Source organism: Falco naumanni, chromosome 2, assembly GCF_017639655.2.
Source record: "Falco naumanni isolate bFalNau1 chromosome 2, bFalNau1.pat, whole genome shotgun sequence".
Lineage (NCBI taxonomy): Eukaryota > Metazoa > Chordata > Aves > Falconiformes > Falconidae > Falco > Falco naumanni.
Genome location: NC_054055.1, coordinates 118,455,600 through 118,467,061, shown reverse-complemented (window position 1 = coordinate 118,467,061; position 11,462 = coordinate 118,455,600). Strand labels below are relative to the sequence as shown.

The following is an 11,462-nucleotide window of genomic DNA, read 5'->3' as shown; positions in this document are numbered from 1 at the left end:
TTTCCTCTTTTGGTAAAGCCGAGCTTAACTTGCCCACTTTACTAAAGTGTGCATTTAAGGGCAGAAGTTTTTTTTCCTTACATTGAAACCAGAGATGTTTTCACTACAGAAGAAAAGTTTTCCTGCTGTTCTGTTTTAAATAAAAGCCTAGGCCAGAAAGGTCAGATCAGCTCTCGACTTCCCGTTTTCTCCGAGTTTCTCAGCTCCATGCGTCAGAAGGGTCAGTTACTTCACATGTGAGAAAGGCACCAAGTGTGGAAGTTAAATCACCCAGAGGAAAGCAGCCTAAGACTTTGTAAGTCAGAGCTCCTTCACAGATGTAAATAAAAGGACTTTGGCTTTTGCAGGGTGAGATCCATAATCATTAACTTGTTTGGCTTAGAAAACCTGCTTTGGTTTCAGACAATTCAGTAGGAAGGTAAGAACTTTTCCTGTGCATGGAAATGAAATAAATGAAGCTCATCTCCAGCAGGAGTACTGAGAACCAGCAGGTAAATCCTTTTCTAGCAAACATGTCCCAGGTAAAACCTTGTGGATTCAGACTCATGTTTTAATCTTGATGACTGCTCAGCTTCATCGTCAGCCCTCCAGAGTTTCAAGGATTCTCCAGAACCAAAAAGTGAGGTATGCAAGTTGTATTTCTCTTTATTTGCTTAATGAAATCAGGCCTTGTGCTCAGCATCATCCTTTGCCTGGATGGCTGTGACATGAGGTCAGGAATCTGAATCCCTGGGAATGCTCCAGGCGTCAGTAGCCAGATGAGTTGCACAAACAGAAAATCTGTGGGTGGGGGGGACAAGCATCCTCAGCATTTGGCAAGAAAAAGGAGCAGTGCTGTGAGAGGATACTCAGCCAGCAGGGGAGGGAGCTGCAGAGAGAGGCTTTGTTTTCCCTCTTAATGCATGATCCTCTGTGCTGGGACAAGAGAGTGAGCAGGAGCAGTTACCGGCTGCCTGCCCAACCCTTTTGATCCAGAGGAGACAGAGGTGCTCTGTGGGAAGCAAGGAGAAACATAAGGATGAAGTCAGAACAGGAGAGATGAGAGGAGGTAGGATGAAGGATACGGGGGAGATGGGGGGAGGAATCAGCCTCCGGCTGCAGTAAGTTGTTATGAGTGACTAAGTGGCACGGGAGAGTCCATGTGGGAAGCTAGTGCAGACCAGATCTCAACTCACCCCGTGATTTGCTTCATAAAAGCATGCCTTGTAGAGCACAGGCTGAAATTGAAGGCCACCTTCCTCTTCAGGTTTGTCCTTTTGGTTTTTTTACATGGAAGCAGCTTCTCAGGTTTAGGCTGGATAGTATGTGAATAGACATAGATGGTTCTTTAACCACATATTTTAAGCTGCTTAACAGATCGAGAGAGGACAGTTCTGGCACAAAGGGCAGTAGCGCTCATTTCTTTATTGACTATAAAGGGAGACTAAAATTAGCGGTGTTGATGGGTAAGTTCCCTTCGCAGCCTAACCAAACCACAAGCTATGTGATCCCTTACTCACCCTGTGCTGTTCAGAACCACGTCTCTTTGCCTGGCTGTGCAGATAACAGCAACGGTATTTTACTGTTTCAGCAGACAGCAGCAGGGAAAGCAATCCAGCTCCTTTCAAAAGTGCCTCAGCAAATGACAGCGTTGCTGAAGGTTTAGTCACCTGCGTGTCAAGGGCTGCTCCAGTAAGGTAGCCAAACTGGAAAACCTGGTATTGCACAGCGGAGAGCTGTAGATCTGACAACCAGGCAAATCGATACTTCCTCCACCTCCCATTTCTCTGCAACTAGTGCAGATGACGTTGCTTGCCCTTCCAAGGAATTCCCCTTATTTATCAGTGTTTTGAGAGCACTCCTGTGAAAACTACTCCAATTCTCCCTCCTACCAGAACTGCTACCGACCCTAAGCGCAGCTGAAACCAGAAGGAAATGAGTTGCCTCTACGCTTGCTTCAGAGACAAAGGTCCTCGCACAGAGACAGAAGCTATGAAAAGGCAAAGCTCTGCTCAGGAGCACGAGATTATGGAATTGCAAGAAGCTAACGTGGAGGAAAGTGAGGCTGATCATGACAAGCCTCTAAATGCTCAAACAAGGAAGGTAGGAATTTCACTTGCTCGTTTGATGCTTGCTGTTGGGGAAAATACCGTGCGGCAAGAGAAATGACATTTTCCAGGAGCATCTTGTAGGGGCAGTTTAATTTGTTGTTTGAGAGAGAAGGAAAGGCTGAAAACCTGTTAAACATACTGCTTTTCTTCTTCTCAATAATGCATTATAATATTGGAGTGGGATTTTAAGCCTTTATAGTTTTTGTGCTTGGCTGCTTGTGAATTTTAACTTGGGAAATGAAGTCCTAACTGTGTTGCTTTCTCTTTTTGTGTGCTGTCAGAGGGACTGACCTCGAAACCAGGAGAGAGAAATGTTGAAACCCGTATTAAAAACAGACTTTCTTTCAGAACAAATTAATCAGAAAACAGCACTGCCAAAACCAAGTATAGGATATCCTGACACAGACCATGCTGGACTCTTTCTCTTTTTATCTTTGAGTAATTTGTAATTGCTAACAATTATAAATTTATATGAACAGAGTGCCTCAAAGCCTCAGTTAAGACCAGCATATGAGTCCTGAGGGAAATAGCTCCCAGCACGTAGCTTAGAGCTATGGAACAGCCTAATGCGGGCAGAGTAGTGATATATACTCACAGGTGACCGTTGTACAATGGTTTTCATTTCACACTCAGGAGCAGAGGGAACACCTGTGGCAGAGCTAGGAAGCTTCTCACTTTTCTACGCGGATGGCTGAGCCATCCTGAGAGCTGGTCGGCATTAGTCACGGCACCCTCCCTTGGCAGGCAACAGCGACCGCTTCCTTGTGCGAGCCCTGCCCATCGCCTCCCGCTGCGGGCTCGTTCGGCCCACCAGCTAGGCAAAACCCCCATTTACCCTACTATACTGGGAGACAGTTTCCTCTGGTGTGGTAAGCTCAATCAGCCTGCTGCAGGGTCAGAGAAATTCTCGGGAGGTGCAAAGAGGAACAGGAGAGGGTGGAGGAGATGCAGGGGTGAATCAGAGCGCTTGGCCAGCTGGAGAAACTTTGCCCTTAAGTTTCTGTTTAGCCTTCCTCTTCCCAGAACTGAGTTTTTGTTTGGGCTCTGTTTCTGCTGATTCTGGCAACTGGCTCCCTATCACATAGGGACTGCTGGAAAACTGTCGTGCTCTGCTTCCTGCTTAGGTGACAGATTAATCACAACTGTCCTGCCTACTGGGGAGGGATTTTTCTCTGCTGCTGCTCCCTCCTGGCAGTTTTGCCAGGTATATGGGCAATGTCCAGAGGATGTGGGGATAGTTGGAGAGCTGAAGGTTTGCTTGAGATCAAGCCAGTTTGCTGTGTGTGATTAAAAATTACACTTTTGTGATGGTCTAAACATGTGGCTCAGTTGAAACCTGGGCTTGAGAGCTGTCCGTTTCAACTGACGCTGCTATGACTGATGACATAGTTGTACTCTGGGCAGTAGTTACTGCCTTCTTTTTAATTTTTCAGATACAAAATGATGTGCTAGTGTCACGAATAAATTGAAGCTTCATTCTTCTAATACATCTATTACATCATGTAGACATGATCCCACCCAAAAGCATGCTGTAAGCGAAACCATATTCAGCCTTTGCCCTTTGCTCTGCACCAAAGCAAAATTCTGTGTGCAGGGGAAGCGCTTTCCCTTTCTCTGCTCCTGCTCCTGGAGAAATGACTTCTGCCAGACCTTTCTGTGGGTGTCTGTTTTCTCTGTTCATCTGCCATCCACAAAGAAGCTTTAAGCCAACTGGTAGTTGTCAGTTAAATTCAGGGAACAGCTTTCTATTATGCTGGGTTCTTAGAAAGTTCAAAAAGTAAAGGAAGGGAACCTGGGTTAGTGCCACCAGCCAGCAGCTGGCTCCTGCCAAGCTGCATGTGTGTGGCCCAGGCAGCCAGGGTGTGCTTTTCCTTGCCTGGTACTGCTGTCAGCAAGGACATGGATGTTACTGGTGGATTTACAGTGGATGGGGAGCAGCAGGAGGAATTTAAAAGGCAGCGTGGTCTACTTACGAATTCATGTCCTTCCTTCAGTCCTCTGGCTGTGGATCAAAACGGTTGGAGTTTCTTGTTTTGCTATGTCACCTAAGCTTTTTTTATTTTTGTTGGGGTAACTATTTAAAAATGTAATTTCTTCCATGGTCTTAAATCCTATTAAAAATTAAATGAAAGGCAAGTATTGCCCTTTCTCTTCTATGCAAATGTACATGCAAGCACAATTGCTTTGAAGAGCATTTCCTTGTGATCTCCTAGAACAAGTGAGATTTGTAATAAATATTGTGTCAAACGCACTTAATAGCCTTCAAGTTTCCAGTCTTCTGAAGAAAAAGGGAGCCAGCTGTAAAAGTCTCAATTATTTTACTGTATCTTTTAATGCAGTAGTATCTAATGAATAGCAGTCCACTTGCTTTGGGTGCTGGCACCCAAGGAGCTAGGCAGATTGATATCATCAATGTTGCAGAGGTGAATGATTCCAAAAATTCCTCCATAGACACCTTTTACGTTGGGAGAGATGGCAAACATTAAAAGGACAGCCTGTAGAACATGCAAATCAAATTGATGGTGTTTTAAAAAGAAAATGGGAAGTCATGAAAACACCTTTGTGTAGCACCTTAGCTTTATGGGCAATTCAGGAGTCAGAAATTCTGCACAAATGGGGAATGGTATGGCTGTTCTTCAAGGAATAGCCTGCCTGTGGATGTCCTTTGCCTTCTGCAGGTCTACGTTCCCACCCGCAGCAGCAGTTAAGGGTGGGAATGCCTGGGATGGAGCATTGCTTACCAATGAGCCTCTCCCATCTACATGGGGTCTTTTGTTTCTAAATGTGACAGTAGCGACATGCTTCAGTATTTTTCCCACCTTATTTCTTTAATCAATATGCCCTTTCCTTTTATAACTAGGAGAGAAATCCCTGGAAATCATGCAGGAATGTAGTTTTCTGGAAGTGTAAACTATGGATGGTTATAACTGCAATTTTTCTAGTATTCTTCCTGGTCATTTTCATCAGCCTAGTTCTTTACTCTAGTAAGTATCTCGCTCTTGGTTCATCCCCTAATACAAATGTGTAATATGTACAGTCTAATATAACAGAAATTGAAGCATCTTTTAAACTCCCCCTGAAAACTGCTGAAGGGACTGGGGTGCTGACTGCAGAGGGTGTGAGTTGAGTTGTGGATGTGAATGCTTTTAATTTTAGCAGGCAGCAAGCAACTTTTAGCCTGATCAGATGGCAATTCCAGTTTCTAGCTGAGTGAGAAAATATTACAAGAACAGAGTCGTGGATAAGCATGGAGACGATGCTTGTGACGTTGCAACGAGTGCAATGGATCACTTGCATCCCCTCGTGTGGTGTCAGTGCCTGTTAGGGGTCCCAAGGCAGCTGACTTTTGGTAATGGAGGTGCGTGACCAACCTCCACGTGCTGTCACTTTTCTTCAGGTGACTTGCACCTTCTTTCTGTTTCTTCCAGTCATTCCTTACCTAGGAAATCTGTGAAAGTCACCCTGGAGAAAGCCAAGAGGGTTTTTTTTCAATACTTCTGCTAACTGGAACTTTTTCCTCCCCTTTCTGTCTCCTTTGAATATTAGATGTTTACATAGATGAGGATGACTACTGGGATCCCGATGCACTACTAAATAGTGGAAATTGCCGCAATTTTTCAGGAACATTGGAGTTAATGTGTGGTCTACCACACCTTTTCTCTGAAGACATTACTAAGAGGGTATGTGTTGATGTGGCTCTTGGCAAAGCTGATTCTGCTTGTAACATTGATTCAGTATTTTCCCTTTCAAGAAGTTTCTGTTTCTCTGTGTAGCAAGTCAGTCATTCGCAAGTCCACAAAAAATTCCAAGCTGTATTTTTTCTAGTGTAATTTTAAGTCCTGATGCAGAGGAAAGAATTATCTGCACAGAAATATTTACACTTATTTTAAAAACAAACAAACGGATTGTTTTCCCAAATTTGGGTAATGGTTGAGACGTAGTCCTCACCTTTTTCATCGAATCATTGACTAATTTAGCGCCTGTGAAGGTCATCTAAACCCAGTGCTGGCTAAAAGTCCTGCGTGTTGCATTCTTCCGTGAGCACACGATAAGAGCCTGGGTTTATGGCTGCCATTCCCACTGGGCCATCCCAGCTCTGGGCTATGGCTGAGCTGGGCTCAGCAGGTAGGGCAGTGCTCGTGTAACCTTGCTGTGGAAAGGGAGTCTCAGCAGAGACCCTTCCTTCCCGCTACCGAGTAAGAGCAGAATGGCTTTTCGGTGTCAATAAAAATGCAAACGTGGCAACATGGGCACATACTTTTTGTTCACCCTGAATGCCTCCATTGTGTTAAGGTAATATAGTAATCACTCAAGCACACAAATTAACTTGCCTGTCAGGCTTAAAGGGATTGTGTACCTTTTCCAGGGCAGATATTTGCTGATATTTGACCTCCAGCGCTTGTATTTATGCCCATTAAAACACCTTGTCAGAATGATTTGTTGTACTTTCTTATATGGAGAGAAGAGAGTGTGAATGGAAGAAATATTTTTTTTTCTTTTTCTTTTCATTTTTCTCTCCAAGTTAACAGATGTCTACAGTTCATCTCCAGCTCTAGGACGCTACTTCAGGTCAGCTCAGGTGGTTTATTTCAGGTAAGCAATTTCTGCCACCAAAAATTATCTGAAAATTCCAGGCTTCTGATGAGACCTACATGTGCCTATGCAAATATGCACAATATTTAAATCTGTGGAAAAATAAGTTGTTTGGGGGAAAGTTATATATATATAGGCAGTGAAAACTGGTCAAAGTATCATGTGGTGTAAACGGCAAGTGTTGCTCATAATACACAATCATAACATTTTGTTGTTGTTAAGTGTGATCTCTGTTGTCCTTGGTTCCAAGTGCAGCCCTTAATAAATGTATTCAAAAATATATATTAAAAGGAGAATGAGCTGCTGAAACCTCTTGAAACTGACATGGCTTAGGTAGCCTTCAATACATAAAACAGGGATCATGGGGAGGGGAGATCTGTTTCGTTCCCCAAAAGACCTGAAGGCAACAGCGACCAGCATGCCGTGAGAGTACGAATGGTGCGTTGCTAGTTTGCTTGGATTGCTCTTCCCCCTCACTTTATTTCGGCCAACAGGAGCAAATCTCAGCGCAGCAGCACGTTGGAAAGGCTGGCAGAGCAGGAGTGAGAGGCAGAGCAGGTGGCAGAGTGGAGCCTAGGCTAGCCTGGGTGGGAGATGCTTACACATGAATGAGAAGCTCAGCCACCAAAGGCTCGTGGAGCCAGAGGAGTAGCAGTGATGGGAGGAAGGGGAAAAGCATCCAGGCCTGCCTTGCAGAGGCAACAGAAAGGTTCAAGCTGGAGCAGAGGGAGGATCTTACTGTCAGCAGACACTGTCACTGGAGAAAGGCTAAGAAGTTTATTCTGTTCAAGACTGTAAAGTATTAATCTATGGAGATACCACAGCTTTACAGTAAGGGAGGCTCAGCAGAGAGGGACAAGTGGGGCTCAAAAGGTCAGCTGCAGCGTGGTCCTGCCACGGAGCGAGAGCCGAGGGGCGAGGGAAGGCAGTCCGAGAGCTTCCTCAAGGCCTTCTGAAAAAGCAGTTACAAAAGGGATTAGAAAGACAAGAGAAAATCAAGGGAAGTAGATCAGCGAAGTGCCGGGGCCCTTGAGAGAGCAAGGACAGGGGAAAAGCACCCTTGGGCGGCAGCCAGGGGCGGCGCTTCGGGGACCGTGCTCCCCAGCAGTGCCAGCCCTGGCTGTGCCCGCTCTGCTCAGCCAGTGGGCCCTACGACGGGTACAAACCGTGACCATGCAGGCACAAAGCTCTAGCCCTGCACACACGGCTAGCTGATCTCTCTCTGTGCCCACCCCCTGTGCCTCTGCGTGGGTGCCCCTGCCTCTTTGTCTCCCTGTCTCCTTTTCTTCACCCCTATCCAACTGCTTTTTTTAATGTTTTAAATTCTGTGAGTACAAAACGTAACTGTGGAACTGTAGTCAGTGCATGTGGTAGACCACAAACAACAAAATCTCCAGAGCTGGACTCCAGTCCTGTAGTTTGCGTAACGCCCTTGAGAGCTGAGCTGGGAGCAGGGCTGCGTGGCCCCAGGTACTGCCAGCAGGAGAGCAAACCTTTCTGCATAGCTAAACTACGCGTGAGAGAGCGCAGCACCTCTTATCGTTATGTACTTGTAAAGCACGAGTGCTCGAAACCTCACCTCGTTAGGACACACGTCCAATTGCCCTTTGCGCATTGGAAAACGTGTCTCAGGTTGGCTTCAGGTACGTGACCAGCTTAACGTCAAGAACTGTTCTGAGAAGGGGGGAGGAAACTGGAATTTTGATGGCAGTTTTCTTTTATAACGCTTTTGTTTGGAACAAGTGGGTTTTTTTTTTTTTTTAAAAAAAAATAAATCCATGCCAACACTGATATGAAAAATTAGTCTTCTCAAAAAACAAAAGACCCAGTGGGGACTTGAAGGCATTCATACTTGACTTTGTTTTTCAGTAATGAAAGCTCCACTGTATTTTATCAGCTAGAGTTTTCTGTGCCACCATCAACAGAGGGGTTTATGGAAAACACAATGAACCCAGATTTTATAAGGAATGTCTTGCGTCAAAATATTTATGATGAAGATGATACCTCTAATCCTGGGACAGCTGGATGTAACAGGTTAAAGCTTGACCCGACTTCTCTCACGTTAACATGTAAGTACTGTACGTCAGAGACTGTTCCTTTACAACGAGCAGAAGTATTTACTTGAAAGAAGGGAAATCTTGCTGTAAAGATGTTGAGATTTCTTAGTAAATACATTTATTTTATTTATATTTATCTATTTTAATAAAAGAGTATTTTTTTAAAAAGAAGTAAAAATAAAGTTTCTTAAAAACTTTTTCTATGCTTCGCTTATAACCTAGGATTCACTGTCTGGTCCTCTGATGAGAAAGGGAATAGCAGTGAGACTGGTTAGCTACGGACTCCAACTAAACTTTTCAGATCTCCTCTTGCATTTTCTGCACACAAAGAAAAAGTCCTGATATATATGTGTACCGTAACAGGGAGCCAAATAATTAAAAAACTTCCTCCTGATTGCGTATTCATAATCGAATCCTTATAAATTTGAAACCAAGTAGAACAGAGTAAATAATTTGGGAGTGAGCTTCTGACGTTTTTTCCCCATCGAGGATGAAAGGCCTCCGGATTTTTGTCTTTTCAGAGTTTTTGGGGAAAATGTGTTATGCGCAGAGATACTTTTTAAGGGAACCAAACATTCATTTTTCCAGATTTTCTAGGTAGTGGTTCCAATGACTACCAGTGACAAGGCAGTGATTCCAATGCATTTAGATTTGCCTTGATTGAAATGTCCCTGTAAAAGTCCGATGAACTTTGCCGTTTCACTTAAAACAATGCATGGAGCTGCTTCCCCACACGCCCACTTTACTGAGCCGCACCCGTGTGGTTTTGGAGTAATTCTAGGCATCACCATACAACGTATGTAAATAAGATTTGCACTAACTCATGTTGACTTTTCTCAGTACTCTTATCAAGGGACAGGAGAGTAACAAGTCATGAGTTCCAGTTCTCAGTATCGTTTTGTTCCTTGTATACTGATTGATTTCAGAAAAAAATGCAGTGTAAAAGGGACAGGAAAGAATATGCTGAAATAACTATCTAAAATTTCATTTCAATGTTAATATTGTACTGTTTTAACTTTCAGAGAAATGACGGAAAGACTCCTCATCTTCCTCACCGCCTAGAAGAGATGGGCTTCTCCTACCTGTTAGTAATCACAGGATAGGGAGCTATTCATTAGGCAGAAACACCGCTAAAGATGTCCTGTAAATACCATCTGTGATGCAATATTGTAAATAGAGAATGTGGTATATTTATAACAGTGTTGTACTCCTATAACACCACTACCTCCTCCTGTATTGTTGTTCTGATATCTCAATAACCCATTTCACCCCTGTGAAAACAAAATATCTTGTCTGATGCATGCTCTGTTGACTTTGAAACCTCTGCTTTGTCTTGCCTTACAATTAAATCTCGATTCCCCCCACCAGCTTTAAAAGCAGACTTGCACATGGCTCCTTTCTTCTTCTCTTGGCTTATCCAAAATTATCTGCACAGGTTCATGCTTAATGCTCACTTTCACCCATGCTCATGTCTGTTACTTTTTCTCTTCTAACTTCATATGCCACATTTCTCTGTTGTTCTTTCCTCCTAAAACAGCCTGAAAACTTAAATACTCTATTTTCTTTAATTACATGCAAGTCCTTTGCACTAACTACTTAAGTGAGCTTCAACTCTGATTGTTCCCTTGCTCATGGTATCTGCTCTATTTTTCTCATCTTTAATGTGAAATAGAAATGCAGCAAGAAATGTTGGGAAGACACATGTCTTGTTCACTAGTGCACCTGAATGCTACATGGATCTTTCAAGGGTCACATTAGCTGCGTGCTTTAATAATTAGCTACTAGTACTAGTGAATAGACAGCTCTTTGACCTGCATTTGTAAATTCAAAGAGAAACTAGTCTACAGCCTTAATTATAGTCCCTGTGCCAGCAGTGGGGATGAAAATGAACAGATGCAAGATATTTGCCTTAATAAGGCAGCAAACAGTTGTTCTTGTTGACAAGAGATGGGGTGAGATGGCCCAGTGCCAAGAGGAAGGTGCTGAAGCAGAACGTGTAGGCCAGTGTGGCGTGAGAGTTATAGCCAATAACTGGATATAACATGACAATTAAAAAATTAAGCATGAACTTTTTGCAGAATGGGATGGATTCACTACCATGCTAGTGAAGTATAGTTTCTTATTGTTTTTTTATAATATGTTAGTCCTGTTGGATAGACAAACGTATTTTACAAAACCTTTTGTATTGTGAGAAATGTCTTATGGGAAATTGTGTTTCTCTTTTTCTAATACTACTGGTTTATTTAAGGAGTAATCTGACAATTTTACTGTATATTAAATTATTTATTTTTACTTTTTAAGTGATTGTTTTCATTCTTCAGCAGCTCCAGTCTTTCAGCTGTTTGGGTTGGAAAATAACCGTCAGAACTGTAACTGCCAAGAGCTGTATGACGTGTCTCTGACAGAGCAGTACGCTCAAACCCGTGTTTGTTTTGCTTGACTTTTAACTGAGCTTGGGAAATAGTCCGGACCGAATCAGTAGTTGATGTGGCGCTCTCATTTGTGGCTAATTCTGACCCCATCTTGATTTGTAAGATATAGCGTTGGCTGTAAGAACCGTAATTTCTCTTGATGCAACGTTCTATGCAGCATACGACTAGAAGAGATATTCCTTCTGATTCTTACACTGGGGAAGGATAAAATCCATGGTCTGTATGGTTTTGTCCCAAAAGTAGCAAGCTATGAAAATAGCAGCAGCAAAGAAATAATTTGTCTTTGGGAT

At 43.3% G+C, this 11,462-nt stretch overlaps 1 protein-coding gene across 5 annotated transcripts; it reads left to right on the top strand.

The window, feature by feature from the left end:
• The first annotated feature begins 16 nt into the window (after nucleotides 1-16).
• On the top strand, nucleotides 17-11,032 carry C2H3orf52 (chromosome 2 C3orf52 homolog). 5 transcript variants are annotated; one of them, XM_040583059.1, is made up of 7 exons: nucleotides 17-624; nucleotides 1,875-2,082; nucleotides 4,951-5,074; nucleotides 5,637-5,770; nucleotides 6,613-6,683; nucleotides 8,553-8,752; nucleotides 9,763-11,032. In XM_040583059.1, coding segments are annotated over exons 2-7 (699 nt in total). In that variant the 5' UTR covers nucleotides 17-624; nucleotides 1,875-1,914; the 3' UTR covers nucleotides 9,765-11,032. The 5 variants fall into 5 exon arrangements, with proteins under 5 accessions (XP_040438993.1, XP_040438990.1, XP_040438994.1 ...); XM_040583056.1 differs by having other exon boundaries at nucleotides 8,553-11,032; XM_040583060.1 differs by lacking the exon at nucleotides 9,763-11,032 and having other exon boundaries at nucleotides 8,581-8,662.
• Nucleotides 11,033-11,462: the final 430 nt, after the last annotated feature.